The sequence below is a fragment of the Uloborus diversus genome, chromosome 9 (assembly GCF_026930045.1).
Source record: "Uloborus diversus isolate 005 chromosome 9, Udiv.v.3.1, whole genome shotgun sequence".
In the NCBI taxonomy this organism is placed as follows: domain Eukaryota; kingdom Metazoa; phylum Arthropoda; class Arachnida; order Araneae; family Uloboridae; genus Uloborus; species Uloborus diversus.
The window spans coordinates 118,641,284-118,665,798 of record NC_072739.1 but is presented as its reverse complement, the minus strand read 5'-3'; the positions used below and the strand labels follow the sequence as shown (position 1 = coordinate 118,665,798).

The 24,515-nt window shown below is 34.5% G+C and overlaps 1 protein-coding gene across 1 annotated transcript in view; it reads right to left on the bottom strand.

Annotated features, from left to right (window-relative positions):
- Positions 1–24,515, bottom strand: part of LOC129229865 (uncharacterized) — a 255,772-nt gene that overhangs the window by 131,678 nt on the left and 99,579 nt on the right. The window contains exons 7-8 of the mRNA XM_054864242.1: positions 17,735–17,803; positions 6,754–6,813 (exon numbers count right to left, since the gene is read on the bottom strand). Of these exons, the coding sequence (XP_054720217.1) occupies positions 6,754–6,813; positions 17,735–17,803 (129 nt within the window). The remainder of the gene's footprint in view (positions 1–6,753; positions 6,814–17,734; positions 17,804–24,515) is intronic.

Below are 24,515 nucleotides of genomic sequence, written 5' to 3'. Positions count from 1 at the left end.
GAATAAACGAAACGGGGGTTGAGCTATAGAACGTTTTTGTCGTCAATTGTGACTGCTGTATCTCAAGAAATAATGAACGGAATGAAAGAAAAATTTATCGGCAAGTAGCCCTTAGTGGGTATAAGAGCTGATTTTATTTTGGTGTCAAAAGCTGAAAAGAGGGTGGCGCAATCGAATGTTCTTTTTTTTTTCATTGCGAGTGCCATATCTCAAGAAGTAATGCTACGTTCTGGATGAAATTTGGAATAAATGTGAATCTTGTTAGGCATAAATGCCTGTTAATAACAACAGTAAATAATCCTATCTCATCACCTCACAACACCAAGAGTAAAATAATGTTTTTCCTTACTTATAATGTATTACCAATCATTCTGCATGACTGGGGTAAAAGATTCTTATCAGCACTCATTCACATTGGTCGAATCGACCGAATGTTTGTTTCACTTTCGTTCCCCTTTGGCGGGAACTCCGTTGTGGATGACGTCATAGATGCTTCTAGAAGAAATCTGATGGCACGTGTGCTTAATGATAGCAGTGATGTGTCCGTTCACATGACTCGGATATGCTAATGACCCGGGGGGGGGGGGGATATTTAAACTGCTAGCGGCTTTAGTTCGCTCTCTCTTCGATCATCTCTCGTCGTTGTAGGCGGTCGCTTGATCAGTATGCGAACTTGCTTGTTCGTGCCGTTCGCACTTTATTAGAAATGATGAGCTGGACTTAGCTTATTTCCCAATGGGTTTACTTCATCGAAGTTTTCAGTCAATAGTCATGCAGTTTGCATTGCAGTGTTAGTTATCTCATGCAAAAGTAGCATGTGGAGAAATTATGTTGTTAGTGTTTATTTTTATCATTTACAGCGTATTTTTTAACTATTTACATTATTGTTTAAATAAACTTCATGAAAGTTAGAAATAGTTGGTCAAGTCTTATTTCCGAACTCACTCTGCTAGTATCAAAGAAACATTGGGGAGATATTATTAGATTAGAAATTCTCCCCAACACGATTTGTAAATAGGCGTTGTTTCAATTTTGGCGCCAATCGCTCCATGGGGGCTGATTTTTTTTTGTGTAAATAAAAATAGCTTTATAAATGCAACAATAAGAAAGATAAATTGTAATATTGTCGTCTGCTTATTTCACGTGATTTTAATTTTTGGGAAATAATCGGAAATGTTATCACAATGATTTAAAATTAATAACTGTTGCCATTTTATGTTTGTTAACAAATAAAACATCTAATTAATTCAAGCAAGACTTTAAAAATAACTTTCAAGTTGTTCTTTACTTTGCTTTTGTGGGAATTCAGGAATTCGGACGGTCGTCAGGTTTTTTTTTTTTTTTTGTTGCTGGGAATATTGCATTCTCTTCAAGCATAGGGATTGATCAGAATTCACAAGAAAGATATGGAAGAAAGTTGCGTGATGGACACAACATACTAGTTTAAGTTTCAGTTTGAATTTAGGTTCAGTTGGTTTTCCGTGTCGTGCTAATATAATAAGATTTTAAATTTTTGAATTAAAAGCTGCGCCAAAAATAATCTTTATTGGGTGAGATTTTTTCAATTATCATATAAGCTATGATATTTGGTTAAAGTAATAAGTCTTAATCGTATTGGCCTTATTATCATGTCTTTTCTAAGCTCGCGTATTCTAACGCTTAGTAAACCTAAATTACTACACAATGAAAATTAAAAGTAATTTAAATTTCTTATAAAAAGAATATATTGGTAATTAAGTAAACTGTTTCTAGAAAAATTAGTTACCATTTTCGTAATTTCATATATATGAGGCAGTGAGAAGCAAAGGGATGTAAGTGGCAAAATTAAAAATTTGGAGATAACCAGTACAAATGGTAGATGAACCTCTACTCTATCGTAGGGCAAGAGATAGCACTAGTAGCCCTAGTAGGTGCTGCTCTACAGCATGATTTAGAAGAAAAAAAACCCCTATGAAAGCATACATAGGAAGTTATCTTTAAAGGCGTTTTACTCAAAACTTGAAAATGTCCACTTACATCCTTCTGCTTCTCATTACCTCATATAATAATGAAACTTGTTAAAGTGAAAGTTAATGCTGCTGCATGATCCCAGTCACAATCTAATTTTTGCTATTCTGTATGGGAAGAAGGAGGGGGGAGGGGTTCTTATTGGTCTTCATTGCCTTATTATTTGGCACGCCATCTTAGTTCTCTTCATTTTATCTGTTTTCCTTTTTCTTGGGAAAACTTGAGGGGAGGGGGTTGGGGGGGGACTGGGTTGAGAGGAGAGTGGTTGAGTTCTCAATTCACAAAATGAAACTCCGAACTTTACCGAATGATATAAATATAGCATGCACACATACTAAAACTCCAAATTTGCCAAAACTGATTGCACTGAACTCCAAATTTGCCAAATAAAGAAACTTTTGGGAGGCCACAATGACCTCCATCAGGGCGCCCCTGATAACAGCGGGCACACCCGTCAAATTAAGCCACGAGCCGCCACTGGTCATTACGTTACATTATTACCTATAAATTTTGTCCAAACTCTTCTTCCTAAGACGTACATAGATAAAAAGCTATAATTTGTTGAAGTAACTTTTTGTAGTGAGTTTTCTGTATATGATTAAGTTATTAAAATGGAGAAAATAAGCTATCTACATAAAAATTGTATGTAACAATTTGTTTATAACATTGGTCCCCAATCTTTTTCTTCCCATAAGGGCCGTAGATCATACTAAAATCGTTCTCGCGAGCTGCAGCACATATAAAATTTCAAAATGTTTTACTTTTTTTTAAATGACATGGGAAAATACGAAAAAGGAAGGAAAATTGCAAACAAATTTTTCTTATCATAATTTGATGCTTCTTTTGTTAAATGCAACCTGTTTCTCCTAAACTGATTTCTAAATATTTGGCTCCAAATTTGGAACATTGTCATTAATAGTACTCTTCGAGTTGTAACTGTTCACAAAACAGCGGGACACATCGATCAGCTTCGCGAGCTGAATGTGGCTCGCGGGCCATAGGTTGGGCACCACTGGTTTCTCATAATGTTAGGAGTGAAATAAAAAAAGGAAATCCTCAGTATTATTAATTTTTGAGCTATAAGCATATAATCATAGTACTGCTCTTGCAATGTTTCGGAAGGGTCGGGAGGGGGGGGAGATAGAGGGGGGTTGGGATTTTGTGTTTCTTAGCGTGTAATTTAAATACTAACATTATGCAAAGAATCAGCTTTATCTTAATTAGTTGCAACATGAAAAGCGAATAATCATAGTACTGTGCTTGCAATGTTTCGTAGGGGGTGGAGAGAAAAGTAAGAGGGGTGAGGGTCGGGACTTTGTGTTCTTTTAGTGTATACTTTATGTGCTAACATCCTGCATAAATTCAGTGTTCCCTAAATTAGTTGCGAAACAAAAAAACGAATAATCATAGTACTGCTCTTGCAACGTTTCGGAGGGGGTGGGGAGAAAAGCAAGAGGGCTGGGGGTCAGGACTTCGTGTTTTTTTAGTGTATACTTTATGCGTTAACATCCTGCAAAAAATCAGCTTTTTTTAAATTAGTTGCCGCAATAAACCTTTATTGACTGGGCTATAAAGCATTAATAACGGCTTTCTCTTTGCCTGTAGGGTTGTTTATTTTACGTAGCATGGAAAGCGTGAAATGAAAATTTAAGCTACATAAAATAAACAACTTTACAGACACAGAAATAATCTTGGGAAGTTCATGCTGTGTTTAATAAGTTAAGATTCAATGCTTAAACATTGACAAAAAAAGATGCCACACAAATATGCGGTAGTGTAGAATCACACCTCATTAATTTTACTTTTTTTGACAGATAAGTGTTGGAAAATGCTTAGAGAATTAGGGTATTTAATTTTGCAAGGGAAAAAAATTTTTGTTTTCTTAATTTAATCAATTTTTTCTGAATTTTTTGCTATTTTTCGAAATTCCCAGATCCCCCTTCTGATGAATCAAGTTCTCTGATCTGACGCCACCCAGAAAGCCCCTGCCTTGGAGCAATTGGCTTCAAAATTTAATCAGAGCCTGCTTCTGTGTAGGTTAATATTTATTCCAAAATTCATTTAAAACTTAGCATTACTTCTTGAGATATAGCTCTTGCAATGAGCAAGAAAGAACATTTGATTGCACCACCCCATTTTGGTGCAAGATGCATACCAGCTCTTGTAACTTCAAAGGGTCTACCTGTTGATACATTTTTGTTTTATTACATTCTTTATATCTTGAGACCAACAGCAAATCAGCACCTGTATCATCTGGAGTCTATATGTGGACTAATTTTTCTTAGATTCCACCCATTACTTCCTGAGATATAGCAGTCACACATACTGGAGAAAACATTAGATTACTCTATCCCCTATGAAGAATTGGCACCAAAACTAATAAGCACCAATTGACATGGAGGATCAGATGTGCACCAAATTTAGTTTGATTTCATGCAGTAGTTTCTGCTCGAGAGTAGCCACAGAAAACTGATAACATCAAAACAGACACACACCCAAGACATGTATATTCCAAAAATGGTCAAAACGGATTCAGCACACCTCCAAACATGTAATCCGTCTAACTTCAAACATTTTAACGAATCCAATACCTTCTTCTATATATTAGATAAAGAAGAAAGTACAATAGGACACATGGGATCAAAAGGAGATAAAGGGCTTTTAGGGACTTATATGCTACCAATATGAGTCCCTGATAAGGAATATTAGGAATCAAATTCTAAAATTTTATAAAATAAGTTTTAAAAATAAATAAAACAGGTAGCAAAAATATACCAAGTAACTCAAGTTCCCCCTGCAGCTCCAAAGCGGCATACATATGGATGTTCTGCAACATGAAATCTTTTGAACAAAATTGTTCTGCAAGTACTTCAAGCATTGTATACACAAGCAACCAACATGACCTTTTGTGCAAAGTGGGAGCCATTAATCAAAATCTTTTCATACAGGAGTTTCCTATTTTTTTAGTTTTTAAAACTCCACTGTTGCTATGCATTTCTGTAGAACCTAAACTGATTGAGATTCTCAAAAAAATATTTTATATGCTTTCTAATATGCATAGAAAAGGCAAAGATACAAAATTTTATTAAAATCCGAACCTAGGTGTCAAACCACTTTTTTTGATTAATTTTACATGGCATGAAGGAGCAATAAAAATAATGTCAATAAATAAATAAATAAAATAATAAATAAAATGAGTCGAGTTAAGGTAACACAAAAAACACTTTGAAACTTTCTAAATTATTGAAACATTTTCAGGATGCAAAAGGATTGAAATCTCAAACCAATGTTGGCATGTTTCCAAAACATACGTTAATGGACGAAATTGCAGTGGATGAAGATCGATTGGGAAAAATAAGGAAACGGAGAACCAAAAATGCTAGAAAAATCAGAATCTTTTCAGATTCAAAATATGAAATTTCTTCCAACACAAAGATAGAATGTTTCACAAATTCTGCAAATTTCTTTAAGTTCAAAGTAAATATAAAGTTCCTGCAAATGACTTATCAAATTCAAAATTTTTCCCTAACTTTCCACCGAATTATTGTAATTGCGAGAATTTTAGATTTTTTTTCTAATTTAAAGAAATCTGCAAAATTTGTGCAAAATTCTATCTTGAGTTGGAAGACATTTGTAGAAAATCTGCAGTTCTGTAAAATTTCTTCAGAAAATTTATCTCAGTTTTCCTCTAACATTTGAACACAAGCCTATATCGTCACCTCAGAGAAGGATATCTTAGTGTTATTTCTGGGATTAGATGTCTTACTGTTGCTCTAAGCCGACAATATGTAATTAAAGAAAACAAAAGTAATTGATTTTTTAGTTATTAAAAAAATTATATAAAACAAGTTAATCTGATGTAGCATGTGTTAAAGTAATTTCTAATAGCCAAAAATGTAAAAATATTTACAAGATGCAAAATGGTTGAAACCTGAAACAAGGGAAGCAAGTTTTTGCCTATTAAGTTCTCTGTTGGCATGTTTCCCCATTAAATAAATTTATTTATTTTTTACTAAAATTAAACACAAAATATGCTAATCGGAGGTAGCATATGGAGGTAACAAATAGCCAAAATCTTTAAATATTTGCAGGATGCAAAAAGATTGAAATTTCAAAAACAAGAGCAATTTTACTTGAAATAAGTTCAATGTTGTCATGGTTTCCAAAATAGTTCTTTTATATATCAATAATAAACAACAAAAAACTAATCTGAATTACCATAGGTCAAAATAGCTTCCGATTGTAAAAAACTTCAAAATATTTTTACAAGATGCAAAAGATTGGAATCCCAAACACGGAAGTAATTTTTGTTATGTTGCAAATTGAACACATGTTCAGAAAGTTGCCCTCCACTAGTGAAATACTTTTTTTAAAGTTGTAAGCACAATCCAATGATTATTGAAAGAATTTAAGCACTAATAAACTTTTTCCAGGTTTTAAAACTTTTTCAAGGTTTTCAGGCACTTGAAAATGATTTTTTTTTCAAACACTTTTCAAGGTTTTTCAAGTGCTTACAAACCCTGTGAACGGAATTGTTCTGCAGCTCAGGGATTTGTTCTGCGATGTATGTTGCAAAATTAGTAGTATTCTGCTTTGGGAAACTGCAATCTTCAAGCGCAGGACAAATACTAGGCTACAAATATTTATAAGCTGCATTTTAAAAAGAAGCTTTTTCTTAACTACCATTCAATTTAATAAATTTAAACAAAGAAATGTTGAAGCATATAACAAAAGAAAATTACTTACAGCATTCAGTTGCGGAACAGATTCACTTGCCATCCTCTCGGGGTGGGCTAATTTTTTAGCCTAAAAAAGGAAGAAGAAAAAAAAATTAATGAAAACGAGTTGATGTGTGCACAACTAGACCCTACTAGGAGTCTATGCACCAAATTTCAGCTTTCTATTACATACATACAGACGTCACGAGAAACCTCGTTGTTATTTACTCGGGAATCATCAAAATGGATATTTTGTGTGTCTGTATGTTTTTAAACACTTATCCACGTGTGGTCGAGTCGAAAAAAAAACAACATTCATTGGGGAGTGAGCAAAATGGAAATTAAGGTTTATTTTTGAGTGAAATTTTTTTCGCGAATACAAAACTTCCTCTTCTGTAAAAGGAAGTAAAAAGAATAATACCATACATATTTACAAGGTGCTAATATATTTTTAACTATTTCGAAGTAGCAATATAGTACAGTAAACTCTCGATTATCTGCAGAATTTGGTTGTACAAGTGCCGCGGATAATAAAAACAGCAGATAAACGGCAAAAAGGCTAAAATGAGGGACAAATAAGGTAAAACGTGTCCTTCCTCAAAAATTTGGCTGTATTGATGCAGAATACTTTCTGCAAACAGTGAAAATGGTACGTCAAAAATGTTTTGTATTTTTGCACAACAAAACTTCACATCAAAATAAGAGTATGTGCGATGAAGAAAGCACAAAAAATTAGAAAAATTAAACAAAAACAACTGAATTTAAAGTTAATTTTTTGGAGAAAAAAACAGCCATTAGGATTTGCTTTTTGCTGGGTAAATGCATGTTCCTGATTGCTAATTGACCTGCGGATAATTCGAACTTTACTGTAGTTCAAGCATGATTGCTTGCTTTATTAGCATCAGAGTGGAACAATAAAAATTTGAATAATTCACACAAAATATAGGACCAAAAAAAGTACACATTTTATTGAAACATTGGAATTTTTAGAATTAATTGTAACAGAAGAAGTACTTAAATGATTAAAATTAAAAATAAATAAAATGAAAAAAGGCATGAAAACAACTTTGTAATATGTGTAAACTAAGCTTACTTCCCACAGGAAAAATAAATAACCCATGAAAGTGTGAAATTAATCTTCCTTGCATTTCAGTTTTTCAATTCCTGCAGCAATAAGGGTTTTCCCAATTGTTTTAAATTGCATAGTAGTCACTATTTTGAATTCTGTGTGTGACCGGAGCAGACTACTTCCAACGTAGTCCATGCATGTCGTAAAAGGCGATTAAAATGGACATCCCATCTAAGGTGTGGGCACTGTGCTGATGGATGGATTGTATCTGGGTTGTATGATGTCTTAAACGTCCCCCTTGAGGAACTGGGCGAAACCTTGTTGTAATTAGCCTTGCACTCCTAGAGGGTGGTTGTGCAGGTGTTGACCTTTTACCACCTCGCAGTCCCCATCTCCTATGGAGCTGGATGCTGGTTTTAAGGAAAGAACCTGCAACCTTGCTGCTGGAGGAGGTGAGGTGCAGGTCTGCAGCCCACTGACTGGACGGGTAAGGGTACATGCAGGGGTGGATCTAAAGGGGGGCCATGGGGGCCATGGTCCGTCCCAAAGCCTTGTGATCGTAGGAATTTTTTTAAGAAAAAAAATATTATGAGAAGATAACAAAATTTAACACATGTGTTATACTTAAAAAGAAGCATAGGTCTTAATTGCTGGAAAAATTATGTCACTACCCTCAAAACAAAACTTTTATTTCCAAAATTTTTCTCCATCTTTTACATCATTTCTTGATTTCAACTGCACTGTAAAAAATCTTGGAAAACTCTCTGAATATACAAAAAAGATTTCCGTAATACACAGATTCGTACGCCCTCAGCAGTTTTCTGCTCTTATCAAAAACCTTTCCCATTTAACAAGAAAGTAAGAGTCGACGCATGCGCAGCTCACACGGCAATTTTATAGTCCAGCACCAAATCCAAACTGAAACTTGTGAAAGCACGCAATGAAAACAAGTGCAGACTCAAGAGCTGAAACAAGTGTGAAGTAACACTCATCGAGGGGATTAGTAGAAGTTTTGTTCCTCTCATGAATTCACTGAAGATAATTTTAAAGTCTTATATTTTCTTGCTAAAGTATCGTCATGAGATTGAATTTGAAGCTATGTCACTTATTTTTAAGTACGAAGTGCAACTTCTCGACGCATGCTCGTGGAAGGAATACAAACTGAAATTAAAAATCAAATAACTGCCGAGAGGACGCCATGTAAATTCGTAGAGTCGCATAACTTGTGTAGGTAATTTACTTTTTTCTTGGATACTTTTCCTCTTTCTACGAAATGGGTAATTTTTGTAGGCAGAATTTTATTCTGTCATAAAAATCACCTTTTTGGTGACCAAAGCCTGCAAAAGACCACCACCGACAAATAGGTAAGCCGCTTTGCAACTCTATTACTTTAAAAAAATTTAGTTCATATAAAACTCGTTAAAAAAAACTATTTTCCTCAGTATCATTTTTTGGTTGTGAACTATTGCAATTTGAAAATATTTTACATTACATAGAACACATATTTAAAGTGCAAGGGTATCTAGTTTTATTCTGTAAAATTTATGAATTGAAGATTATAAAAAACTTTAAATAAGTTTTATTGTGTACTTTGTTATTATGTGTCCATCTCAGTTAATATTTGGCTGAACATTTATGTATCAAGCATTATGAATTAAATGTTATAATATGCAAATTGTCAGGTTTGATAGTTCGTCTTTAAGGTTGCATGTTTTCATTCTCTTGTAAACAGTGTAACTAGATTGTATGAAGTAAAAAAAAAAACTATCTCTTGTAATTAGGAACATAGTGCTTCAGTATTATCTAAATGGCGATATCTCTTTAAATATTTGCATTAGCGAAACGCTTTAAATTAGTAAAATTTGTATTAATTTCTTTAACAAATAGATATTCATATATGTATTTAAAAGTGTCTTCATTTTTTTGGTTTTACAAGCCTCAATTTTACCAAAAGCAAAAAAAAAAAAAAAAAAGACTTGATAAAATAAATAATTTTGTATTTTTACACCATAATTAAAGTATTTGACTTATAATTTATATGATACTTTGATTTATAATGTATATGATACTTTGATTTATAATTTATATTATACATGAAATATTATTTATCTCAGCAGGGCTTCATTAGTACGATTTATTTTAGTTGCAATGTACCTGCCCTTAAGGGAAAGAAGCTGCAAATATAACAAAACAAGAATTATTTCTCAATAATATATTTTTGTATATATATGAAATACACAAGCATTGAATAGCAATGAGAAAAAGAAAATTAAAAGTAGCAATTATTAGAATAAAGTTGAAAGGTTGAATTCGGAGCTCATCAGCCGTGGAAGATTCGATAAATATGGTCAAAAGACCCAAAGATATTAAACTACTTACTAAATAGAGAGTGTTTAAGCTCTAATATATGCATTACATTGGGCCAAACGCACCATATGCTAAACTATATGCAATAAACAAGAGCTTAAACCTAAAATTAAAAATAGGGGTTTTTTACCTCGGCTAAATTAAGAAACAAGTCCCTATAATTTGTCTTCCTCAGGACAGTACCTACTGCATGCATACTAGTTTAATGTAGGACAGTCAGGAGGAATGAGTCAGTGGCAAAAATGGAACAGCTGCATTTACATGCCAAAATAAAAAGTAATATTATTTCATGTCATTGTTTTAAAAGTGATCATTTTTAAAAAACTATGTTATTAATATACAATGTACATATGGGGAGAAGACGAGGGGCGTTCACCACGCAGGCTGTGCCATTGACATTTTCAGGGGGTTGCTTTTTTAAGGGGGGGGGCGCTTTATAGCATTTTATGGGTGCACCATCACTCTTATGGTGGGGTGGGGGGGATTCTCGTATATATGAAATGGAATAATCTTGTAATAGAGTTCAATGTTTTCTTTTATATTATACACTAATAATAAAGCTGAAAGTCTCTCTGTCCGGAGGATGTCTGGATGTCTGTGACGCGCATAGCGCCTAGACCGTTCGGCCGATTTTCATGAAATTTGGCACATAGTTAGTTTGTGGCATGGGAGTGTGCACCTCGAAGCGATTTTTCAAAAATTCGATTTTATTTTTCTATTCCAATTTTAAGAACAAAACTATCATAAGATGGACGAGTAAATTACAGAATTATCATAACGTGGAACCGTAACATGGGCACAAGCCAATTAGCGAGATACGAAATCATCATAACGTGGAACCGTAACATGGGTACAAGCCAATTGGCGAGAAAATTCACCATACATTATTTGTAAATATACAGGCGAACCAAAAGACCTTTTAATTTTTCTATTACGGGCAAAGCCGTACGGTAATTAATAAAATATATATTGCATTTTGCGCACACTGTAAAAATAAAATCAGTATCCTATTTTGAATAAGTATTTATATTTGTGATGAGCTGGAAAAAGGCAAGAACAGAAGAATCAACCCGAATGGTTCCAGCAGGGGGACTTGGTGTCATATTTAAATTCATCAATTTCTCTGTTCGTACTTTTCGGTACACTTTGTTCGTCAGAGAAATTGACTTGAGGTGAACGAATTCCGGAATGCGAAGGGTAGGTAAGTCCTGTCAAATTTTATCCGAAGATAAAAGCTATCAAGTTTGATACAAGATATGTTTTTAAGTTCTGCATTAAAAATACAATATGTTGATAGTTTTGTCTTGAAAATATTGAGAGAAAAACTGAAGTTTAAGATTGTTTAACAAACAATCTCCACTTTTCAGAAGGTACCCCCCCTCCAATTCCCCGACGATTTTGTGATTAGGAATGAAACTACTAGATTATTTCACAATTTTTCAAAAATGTATAACTGTGCATATGTTATGCTGTTAACCATGCTATTTGTCATTAGAAATTCAAAAAAAAAAAAAAAATGAAAAATCCACGAATGATTCTAAAATTGCTTGTATTATTGCTCTTAGATATGAAAGAATTGAAACTGATATGGTATGCAATACTATAATAAAGAATTATATTTTAGAAAAAATCACGGAAAAAGGATTCCGAAATTCTCGGAAACGTTTTAGAAAATTGTTTGGAGAATTCCGAAATACTCGGAAACGTTTTTGAAACTTTCATGAACCACAGCTGCACAGAATACTCAGAAACATTTCTGGAAATTACGGAAAGAGGATTCCGAAATACTCAGAAACGTTTCTGGACATTACAGAAAGAGGATTCCGAAATACTCAGAAACGTTTCTGAAAATTACAGAAAGAGGATTCCGAAATACCCAGAAACGTTTTTGAAACTTTCATGAACCACAGCTGCACGATATACTCAGAAACGTTTCCGGATTTTTTTTACAGTGTACAGACACTTGGACGATCTCTAAATGTTGCTGTTCTCAGAGTATACCAATTGTTCACAAGACCAAAGAGAGCCTAAATTTTCGTTTTTATGGCTTTAATTTCGAAACTAGAGGGAGAACACTTTTCCCATGCCCTTTCACAAATGCCTTGATATGTAGCAAAAAAATGCATTTTAAGTCTTTTATTTGGCAAAAATGTCAACGGAAACTAGCTAATCCAGCCTTTATCAGTTAACTTGCTTAAAAGCAACTTAAATGAAATTTTTTGGGATTTCAATTACAAGCGATCTTTGATAGGACCCCCTCCCTCCCTAGTTCATATCGTGATGATAGCTTTAAAAGGAGGTTTTTGGAGGAGCTCACGAATTTTCCATCCCTTTCTTAAATATGTATAAAAATAGTTAAAAATCGAATTTTTAGAGCCTCAAAGGCAAAATATTTCCAGGAAGGAAGGATTCTAAGAACCTTCACACTTCCTTTAATGTAAGCAAACATTACCTAAAGGTGCATTTTTAGGCTGGACAGCTGAAGAGCAAGAAGAGCACCCCTCCTCTTCTAACGTATAATGACAGAATATTTTGGTTTCTAAGCTTTATTTTCAAAAAGTATTTTGGGGCCAACGCCCGAAACCTGACCTTTCTCCGTACATCATCAAAAATAGACAAAATGCGTTTTTAGTTTCCTAATTTTCAAAAATTACTCGGCAATATAAATTTTAAAACATTTCCAAGGCAGATTCTTAAACGCGTCCCCTCACCTAATGTCCCGATACCACAAAAATTGAGTTTTTAAAACTTCATTTTAATAAAATTTCTGGGGCCTTTGGAGTTTGTTCAAAAATTTCGGGTGGCCCCTCCCAAAACAATCGGTTGGATCCGCCATTGGGTGCATGTCTGCAATCCCGCTGACTCTGCAGTAGGAAGGCAGGGGGTACTCATTTATGCACAAAAATGCAACAAGCGCAGGCAGGAGAAAGGAGACTTATAGGAGGTGAAAGACACTGGGCCAGCCCTTCCTGAGAAGGTAAAAGAAACAAAACGTCATCGATTGGAGGTTTCAACTCCTTCCCCTGCACAAATTGCTGCATCTTAAAGAGTAAGGACAGATCAACTACAGTCCTATGCTCAAGCAGTGTGTATATTAATGATGGTTGCTGTGAGAGAAACCTTCCTGACGGAGAGGTTATATCGCAATGACATTGGACATATTCAGCTTGTCATTCTAAGGAGGACAGACCTGATTCTCTCTGAGGATCACAGGCAAAAAATGCAATAGGTTCTTAACAAAAATAGTATTAGGAAAGCTTTTGGTCTTCTTACTGGTATTTACACCTTAAAGCAGCACTTTGCTATAATGGGTGTCAGTAATGATGTAATTTGCAGAGGTTACCTCTTTAAGGAGGAAACTATTACTCACACCCTGTGTGATTGTGAAGTGTTTTCTGCCTATAAGTTTGAGCACCTTGGTCATCATTTGCTTAAACCATGCAAGGTTCATGATATTCCTATTAGGTGTTTATTGAATACTGCTTCATCTACTGGTCTGTTTTAAGACTTCTGTTTGGGGACTAGTAGAATAGACCTCTAGTAGCAGTGCTTGGTTGGATTGAGCCCAACATTTCATTCATTTCATTGTTTTGAAAAGCTCCTGCGTTACTCATGAAATGTTTTTCTAAATAATAGTTTAAATGAATTTCAGCTTTGTAACTGCCTGGTCACACATAAGGTTGGAAATCCATTTGAACAATAGATAACAAAACTTGATTCTTTTCTGTTGGAATGAATTTTTGAAAATAGATTATTCTACTCTACTGTTTAAGAATTCTTTTAACATTATGGTGAAATAGGAGCCACTTTCAAGCAAAATCCCATTGAATTCCCAAGCCAGCAAAATTTAATGTGAAGACTTCACTGCCCATTTAGCTCTGTGTTACGCACAAAGCTAATAATATTAGTTTTGGCCAATGGTGGATTTCACCATGGATAAAAATAATTAAGACCAGCATAGAAAAATTTGGTTTTGGTCACAGGCATGAATGTAAACAGTTAAGATTGTCAAGATAAAAATAAATGACTTAATTACTAAAATCAATATTAAAAAATAATTTCATAATCAATCAGTTCATCTTAAGTAAACTGTTAATTTTATATTTTATAACAATAAAATTACAGCATAGTTGGAAAGGTAATTAAGACATACGAAATATGGGTCACAGCATGTTTTTTTTTAAAAAGGAATGTATATCTTTAACACTGAACAGAAATACGAATTTGATCGAAATATTTATCATTAACCAAATAATTGAGTACATAATTCAAAGTGCGTTAAGAATAGCTAGTATGCTTAAATATTTCTATTGCAGACTTTTACATTCCTAATAAATTTATGTCCTATTTTCTTTGTCTTATTTGCAGGCTTGTGGAGTCTGAGGAAAAATGACAGACTCTGGCTTTGACATTGACAATTTTACAGCCTCCAACTCCGCAAGCATTGCCAGAGTTGCGGACTTATGGGAAAATGACCGATTCCAACTGAGTCCAGGGTTGCTATTTTGTCCATTTTTTTGTAAAAAGTACGGGATGCCAGAAGAAATTGGACAAAATGGCCAAAGGAAAATCAACTGATTTTCCAAACATTTGGTATATAAATTTATTGTTTCATATATATTGGTTATAATAAAATTAGTTTAAAATTCATAAACTGTCAGTTAATCATTCAATGAAAATAGAATTATTGTACACTTCAGAATCTAATTAAAAAAAAAAGTTTTATTACATATTGTTGCAACTAATTTTAGAGAATATTTTACTTAAAAGTAGCAGAATTTAACAAAGTGAATAAGCGTGTGTTGAGTGTGTTTACATCAGTGGTCTCGCTACAGGGGGAGGGGGGTTTCCACCCTGGGTGTTGCTCGTCTGGGGGTTTACACCCAAAGTGGTATTCTAAGTTTTTGAAAAAAATAAAGCTAAAATACATTTTTAAGACTACAAATTTGAAAAATTTCAAGGACACCCCTTTTTCCCACCCCACGTCATGAAGTGAATTAATTCTCAGGAGTATAGGTTCAGGCCAGAACTGAACAAGCCTACTTTCCTTTATACCAACATCAGCTTTCTAGTATCTGATCAATATGTTCTTAATAAGCTAAGACTAAATTATGTCAAACATACTTTTTTAACATTTTAAGTCGATTTTTAAAAAGTAAATATGACTTGCTCATCTGATAAGATAGATATGTAAAAAAAGAACAAATAAAGTAGTAGCACTTTTTAAAGAATGCAGCTCTAAGACATTTTTTACATAAAAAACAATTCTTTAATCCTTTTCGAAAAGAAAGAAAAAAATAAAGAAATATAAAAGCTAAACAGTTCATCAAAATGAATACTTTTAATTAACACAAAAAATTGTTACTCATTCTTCTGGGCAAAAATAAAGCAGCTCATATTTTATTTTTCCACCGTTGCCAAAAATTGAAAAAAAAAATAAATAAATAAAAAATTAATAAATAAATAAATAAATACACTTTTGAAACTAAATAAAAAATTTAAAATGCATACTGAAATAATTTGAAAAAAAAAAATCACAGCTCTTTTTGTTAAAATATTAACACGGAATTTCCATTTATTTCCTGCTGCCAAAATTATAACAAATAATTAAAACATTAGAAGGAAAATAAAAACATATTATATCAACTATCCTTTCACAGTAAAAACTCTTATGTTGTCGCCATCACGAAACTTTCTTCTATGTCTTTCTTATAATTCTAATCTCTCTCCATGCTTGACAAGGAAGCAATATTCCCAACAAAAACAAAATTACACACGCCAAAACTTTACGACCATCCCCATTCCCGATTTATCTCAAAAGCAAAACAAATAATGAAAATTGAAAATTATTTTAAAATCCTTGCTTAAAATAATTACAAACATTTTATTTGTTAACAAACACAACATGGCAACAGTTAAAAAGGTTTTAAATCATTGCGATATTCTTGTCACTTTCCAACAATTAAAATCACGGAAATACGCAGACGACAGTCTATTACGATTTCTCTCTCTTATTGTAGCAATTATAAAGCTATTTTTATTTAAACAAAAAAATTAATTTTGAGTTTTGACATTTTGAATTCAAATTATGTTTTTCGCAATCACGAGTGTGTATATGTAGGCGTGTGTGTATGTGTGGGCATGTGTGTGTGTAGGCGTGTGTGTTTGTGTCTGTGTCCAGACATGAGTGTGTGTGTTTGTATCTGTGTACAGGCATGAGTGAGTGTGTGCGTAGGCGTGTGTGTTAGTGTCTGTGTACAGGCATGAGTGTGTGTATGTGTAGGTGTGTGTATGTATGTGTGTGTGTGTGTGTGTAGGATATGGATGCAACCTGGAGACACTTTTCGCTATAGGAGCAGCATCGTGAGGCCGGTCAACAGGGTTGCTGCAGATAAAGGCTACTTGCCAATCAATTTTTGTTCGATTCCATTCATTATTTCTTGAGATACAGCAGTCACAATTGATGACAAAAAACGTTCTATAGCTCAACCCTCTTTTGAGCTATTGACACCAAAATTGAACCAGCACTTGTACCTGTTAGTGGCAACATACGGACCGAATTTTGTTTGATTCCGCCAGTTACTTCTTGGGAAATAGCAGGCACGCATAACTCAAGAAATTACTCATTGCTCCAGCCCCTTGGAGGAATTCGTGCCAATGGGCACAAGTTCACATAGGGGCACATATGTGCACCAAATTTCACTTGATTTAATGCGGTAGTCTTTGCTGTAGAGACAAAAAACTGGTCCCACACAAACGTGACACACACACACATAGACATTTTTCAAAAATGGACGAAATGAACTCAACACCCCTCAAAACATTCGAATCTGTCAAAATTCGAAAATTTTGCACGTATCCAATACTTTTTTCTATATATTAGATATAAAAGAAAGTAAAAACCAGGGTTGTGGAGTCAGACTAATTTTGAGGTAAACTATTCAGGAGTTGATGTATTTGAAATTCCAAGATTCGAAGTAGGTTATTTTTCCCTCAGTACACGAAAACAGTACGAAACAGTATTTCTATTAAGGTTGCGGAGTCAGAGTTGGAGTGTCCCTCATTTTGGGGTACAGGAGTCGGACTGGATGACCCTAAAATTCTAGGAGGTGGACTCGAGAGTTGGTCATTTTCCTTTCGACTCAGCAGCCCTGTTAAAACATTTGCACGTTGAATTCATTTAATTCTGATTCAGTCATATTTATCTCTAGCTTGCGTTAACCCTATGAGATGGGAGGCTGTAGGTGTCCGTCAATCTTCAAAGGTGCAAAATGGGCTCAAAATGGTAGGGAACCATTGGTATAAAACGACTAAAATCTACCTTTTTAGGGCTTCAATTTCAAAAGCTTTAAGAAAGAAAACAATTTATTTTTATGTCTCTTTCTCCCCTAGCAAAACTACTGGAAATTTACTGCTACTTACTATTTATTTTATTTAAGTCAAAAAGCTTTCGTAATTACAATACTCACTTTTCTATGTAAAATGGCGTAAAAAGAATTGAATATAGCAATGCATTAAAAAAATCCATCAAAATCATGATCATAGAAGCAGTGAAAAGAATTTCCTTACGTACTTTGATGTGTTTTTTGCCAAGAACGTGACTTTCCCAAGTAAGCCAGCTGTTCATTGTCTTGAGACAGTACTAAAAGAATCAAAACATTCATTAATTTCAAATAATGCTGGATATAAAAATGAACAGGTTTTATTTTAAAAGGATATGCGGGCTAAAATTTAAATTTCAAATGAAAAGTCCCCTCCAAGCAATATACACAGTCCAGTCACATTAATGTGTCCACCACGTACTTTCCACGTCAGAGTTAAATAGCCAATCACAGAAGGCAGCACAGTGCAGTTGAGTGTATATAAAGGGTGTGTGAGGGCTTCGGAAAACATTTCAGTCGTTGGCGTAATGCAGAAACGAAGCGATTTATCTGACGTCCAAAAAGGCATGATCACTGGCTTTCGGGCCAAGGGTGGAAGCATTTCCGAAATAGCCGAGTTTGTGAACTGTTCGCATGTCGCCGTGGTAAAAGTGTACCATGCATGGCAAAATGGGACTGTCCAAAATCAGCGATGTGGCAAATGTGGTGCACCACGGGCCATAGATGACAGAGGCGAACCACGGTTGTGGAGATGCCTTCGGGCAGATAGACGGGCTACTGTTGAGCAACTGACCACCAAAATGAACCAAGGGGCTACCAAACTACTATTCAGCGAACATTGCTGCGTCTGGGCCTCCGAAGCAGACGCCTGGTTCGTGCACCTATGCTGACTGCTGTTCATCGACGACACAGGCTAGAATTTGCACGCCAGTACAGCAGCTGGACGTCCACTGAATGGCGACAGGTAGCGTTTTCAGATGAATCGCGTTTTATGCTCCATCGGACAGATGGACGTTGGTGTATAAGGCGTGAAACCTCTGAAAGGAACCACCCTGCAACCATTGCCGGAACGGTCCAAGCTGGAGGCGGGAGCATTATGGTCTAGGGAATGTTTCCCTGGCATTCTCTGGGTTCACTGATCATTGTGGAAGGCACGATGGATCAATACAAATACGCATCTGTCCTTGCGAACCATGTCCACCCCTACATGCGCATTGTTTTTCCTCAGGATGATGGCATCTTCCAGCAGGACAATGCGAGGTGCCGTACAGCTGCCAGTGTACGTTTGTGGTTTCGAAGAGCACCAGGATGAGTTTACTGACCTCCCCTGGTCAGCGAACTCACCTGACTTAAATCCAATCGAGCATCTGTGGGACCATCTCGATCGAGTTGTTCGTGCCATGGATCCTCAACCGCGTAATCTAGCGCAGCTGGCCACGGCATTAGAGTCGGCATGGCTCAACATCCCAGAGAACACCTTCAGGGACCTAAGTGACTCTCTTCCTGCACGTAACGCAGCAGTCCGCTCTGCGAAAGGTGGTTATTCTGGCTTTTGACAGATGGTCACATTAATGTGACTGGACTGTATATATGGAAGCAGGGCTCAAAATTAACAGTGGTCTGCTAGTCTGAGAACACAAAAACATCCATCGGACCTGTACACTCAAGTTTTATTCATTTATTTCACTCAAAAGTATCATGTTTTGAAACTATTGAGAGAAAGTTTGCAGCTTTATTTGCAATATTTAGGCTTTCTTTGCAGGAAAAAAAACACAGATAAGAGGTTGTTGGCTCAACCCCTTAACCAGTATTGATAAACAGAAAGATGCCTATTGTTTCCATCCCTTCCTAATTCACTCAGACATGTCTATTAGAAACTGCCAATTGACTTCATTTATCAAGTTATTTTTTTTTTACATGTATGCATTGACTTCATTTAGCAGTTTTTTTTTTACATGTATGCATTGTTGTTTTCCTATAATTTTTAATTATCTAAAACCAGTAGCTTAGAGCAAACCACTATAAGTGTATATGGGTCAGTGAAATTTTTTAGCTACTGGTCCATTGGACCAGTGACCAATTTTTCTAAATTTCTACAAAACAGTTACTGTTATTTAATTACCTAAACATTTTAGCTCATCTGTAATACACAAAAGTAATACGAACCAACTAATTCTAATTAAAATAATCTTTCTTCTTCAAAAAACAGATAGTAAAAAGAAAAAACCAAAATAAGCATGGTAGTCCCTCATTTCCTTTATGTGTCTCAGTCAGTTGCATGTCGCAGACCCCGAAGTGGTTTTTTGGAGGGAAAAAGTAGGAAATAAGGAATCAAAAATTAAAAAACTAGGAAAAGTAGGAAAGAAATCACTTTAAAAGTAGGAAAAAATAAGAAGAGATAGGACTACACACACGTCAAGAAGAAACAAATTTAGCGTAAATTTTATTTGTAATGTAAAATAAACTAATAGTATCTTTGATTTAAAACTGTCCCAAAAATAAACCAACAGTACTTTTGAAGTATCAAAGGAATTTAATACAAGACAAAGATATTAATTATACAAAAATATGAAAAAAAAAAAATTCAAACAAAGAAACACATTTCAACAATACAGTAATAACATTTTTAATAGTTAAAGAATAAAATGCAATATAGCGACCGCAAAAAAAAAATAAATAAATAAAATTTATATTTTGGTGTAATAAAACCATTTTTGTTAAAGATTTGTTTCGTCAGAAACGAAAACATTCCTTCGAGAGCATCCATTTATCATTTGAAAATACTAACACTTTCAGCTCCTGTTGTCATAAACTATGATACAAAAAGCAAAGCAAAATTAAATTAGTTTTAGTTAAAAATAATCAGCAGCTAACATGCATTTTTGCATAAGCAGGGGCAGATGTTTGAATTTGAAAAAAAGGAAATAGACTGAAAGTGCAGAACTAAAATAAATTTGTTCTTAAATATGGGACATAAAATTTATGACAAAATAATAAAACTAAATAAATAACGAAATAAGTAAATTGAAGGGTTTGTATTATGTTATGTATTTTTAGCATTCAACATTAACTATACACGAGTTTGTGCGGTTTTTGTTGTTTTCAGATAAAACTTGAATTCACAGTATACATCCTTCGCTAGCCACCCACGGGGAAAAATCAAAATGACGGGCCAGTTTTAATTTTAATCAAGCAATAAAAACGAATATTGTTTTATTGGTTTGATGATTTTTACCTCCTTCTTGTTCCAAAATTTTTGTCACGGAAAAAAAAAAACATGATGGTAAACATAACATTTTTATCAAAGACAAAGGTCAGTTACTAATGTTTCTCTGTGCATAAAAGGGAAGGCATGTAGTTTCTCTCAATCCTCACCATACAATAAAAATATTCAATCGGAAATTGTTTACGAAATTGAGAGTGAGGGGGAGCACCTGGCATCAAATGCCTGCATATATCTCTCCCCCCCCCCCTTTGATAAGGCGCCCTGAGTACAATAACTTACAGTAGATACGCCGCATCGGTATAATTGCCGCACCCAGAAAAGAGTCTGTCAAAAAAATTTTTTAAAGAAAATGTGCAGAATGCCGCACTGCCATAAACCCATCAGCAAATAAAAATGATGAGCAACACCTCGATATTGATGATATATCAGAGTCGAAAATAACCATTAAAAAATAAAAAAATCAGTAAATATTTGTTTGTGGCTCTATCCCCGAACTTTTAAAAAGTAAAAAAATAAAAACGGAATCTCGCATTTAAATTGACTAGAAAAATCGGGAACGTTTTGCCCATCTAGGTTTTGCAGTGGCTTTTTTTTCCTCTCTCTTTTTTTTTTGCAAATACTTTTTGCAAGGGAAAAAATGAAATGTTATAAATTTTATAATCATGTTTGCGATTTAGAATGAACAATACTTATGTTTATGTATGAAAAAAAAGTTAGTTTCCTCGATTATTTTTGAAGTGGTTCGTTTTTTCGAATTTCTGTTATCTGTAGCTTTTATTTTGTACTAACATCAATAAAATATATACAGTGTACAGGTTTTTCATTTTTTGCTTCCTTACGTTCCATTTAAGGTTTTACATTCCCTTTCTGTTTAAATAGAGCTCCATTTCACTTGTAATCAACTATACAAAAAATTGGCGAATAGGAAATTTTCGGCTTTTCTCGCACTTTTTGAAGTGGGCCATTTACTTTAATTAAAACTTCTAATTAACGGGTAAATAATATATAGTTGCATCAGAATGTGCCAGTATCTATTTCTTTATTGTTTCGCTAAAACAGTAGGACTGAAGTCGGCGAGATAAAAGGAAACGCCGATCATAAACGCCACAACGGCAAAAATGTCACTTGCGAAAATTTAACTTTAAACCGCAAACGCTGCGACGTTACTTCCAGAAATTACTGTAGTGGGTCAATGAAAAGCTCAGGATCCGCTTGTTTCTTTTGCTTTTCAAAATTGAAACATGCAGAAAATTATCGATGTGGCATTGTAAAAATAAGAATCAATGCACAATTAGAAGTGCTATACTAAAAAAAGAAAAAGTAGGAAAAAAAAGGAAAAAGTAGGAAAATAAGGAGAGAGCTCTAAAAAGTAGGAAAAAGTAGGAAAAATAGGAACTCTTCGGGGTCTGATGTCGATTTTCGAACATAAAAAAAATGAATAAATAACTTTAAAAAAAAACACACACACACACACACACAAAATCTAACTTAATTTTACTTTCATCCACAAATCACTCATTTAGAAATACATAGGGGAAGCTGCTGTACCCACTGACAAAATTTACTTTTCAATTCTTGCTGGTCTCTTGGAATGGTTAATCGATCGGAAAACTTTTCTGGCAGATACTACAACTTATCTAATTTGGCAATTTTTGTCAGGTAAAAATCTCAAAGCTTTCAACCTCAAAAAAAATTTCTTAAAAACATTCTTTTTTGTCCTTGGGTACAGCAACCCGTTCACACCGCGGACAGATGCCTTTGTAAACATGGACATATAAAACAATAATATATAAATAGGTCTGAGGAACTAATTTACACTCAATGCATTTTCATAAGCCATTTTTTATTGAAATATTTCAAACATCCATTGAAAATAACATTAAATAACATATCCAACAGAAATTAAACTTTGAAAATTAATCGGAGGTTGTTTTCAATTTTTTTAATTTTCCTTAATTTTTAACGTCAGTGAACTCTATATTCTACTTCAACACTATATTTTCAAGTCGTACTTCTAATTCATCATCATTGATAAAAGCAAATTTTGGACGTTGATGACAAGGCACCATTTTGAGGTACTTCACATTGCAAGAAGACTCAGGTGTGACCCAAGGAGACTAAAAATTGCTGCCCGTGGGTACACATGGTTGTGTGTCCTTGGGTACAAAGGTATGTCATTTTGGTTTTGCAAGGCAGTCACATCGACAGGACCAGTTTTACAACATCAAAAATCAGAAACAAAACCTTCAAAATGTAGGGAATCATGATACCTACAGCAAAAATGAATAATACAATGCACGACGAAGTAAAAAGAAAGAAATTGTTTTTTTTTTAAAACTCAGATCCTACTAAAACCGAAAAATTGCGATAGAATCTTAAATGTTCGTTAGATGATGTAGAAACTTTCTGGGGGTATTGGAGAGGGCTGTGACACACACGCTGAACCCCAATTAGGATCCCTATTGACGATGCCTGGAATTTCCCGACCAAAGTCCGTAGGTACAACCATCCGTGGGTACAGCAGCTTCCCCTAGCCATGTATACCCTTGGCCATACATAGGTCACAATTTTACCCAGTACTCTTTCCCTCATCTTCTTTTCAAACATTCTGATTTTAATGCTTTATCTTATGTATAATGTTGATGCTTTTGAGTAGAATTTCCAAAACTTTTTCAATGTATTGGCACCTCAGAAGCCCTTATACCTTCCAATTTAACTGTACTAAGAAGTTTGGAATTGGACCGAAGGGAGAGTTAAACCAGCAGCCATCAGGAGGAAGAATATATTACATGAAATATTGGGTACCTGGATGAGTTCTTGCTGTTTTACAGAAGCCAGTCTTTCCGGAGTTGATTGCACTAATTTATGATAGTGACACATCTATATACAAGCACTATAAGAGAACTTGAAATGCAGTGCATGTTATTTTGCGGAAATGCAAACAATTTTCATTTTTAAAGCCTAAATATGTCGACTTTCATGCCAGAAAAAGAGTATTTGCGGGAATTCAACTGCATTGTTCCTATCAAATAATAATAATAATCTGCAGTAAATACTCACAGAATTCTTGTGCAGACGGCAATGGTGCTGTCTGAAACAACCTGTAGATTTTGGCTTAGACACTTTAAAAATAATGGTTTTGATCTTGGAGATAAATAATGCTCTGAATTTTCAAACGCTAGCTGAACTTGCAGAATTATTTGGAGTTGATTACATAACAAATTTAAAAGCATTAGGGGGAGAGTGAATGATTCAAAAGCAAGATCATTGGATGACCATCATGGGACCAGTTGAAGCAGAGAGATGTCGAACGACTTCTTTTCACATACGGCAGTTGCTTCAATGGCAGAAAAGGAAATGATTTTCGTATCATACTGCAACTGGCAATGAAAAATAGATACACTATGATAACCTAAAGAGTAGAAAAACGTAGGGTAAACCCGGCCCTGCAACAACATCTTCAGTAAAAATGAACATCCATGGTTTCAAGCTTCTTCTCTGTATTTGGGGAAATCAGCTGGGTCTAGTTTATAATGAGCTGCTTGAACACCAGATGAAAACATCATGGTACATCGCTGCAGAATACAATTAAAGCAATTATTCCAAGCACTGAAGGAAAAGCGGTCATTTTACGAGCAGAGACACGACAAGATGATTTTACAGCATTACTACGCTCCGCCACATATTGGTCAAAGCCTACTTGGTAGGATGTATCGAAAAAAACTTTTTTTTTTTTTTTTTTTGAA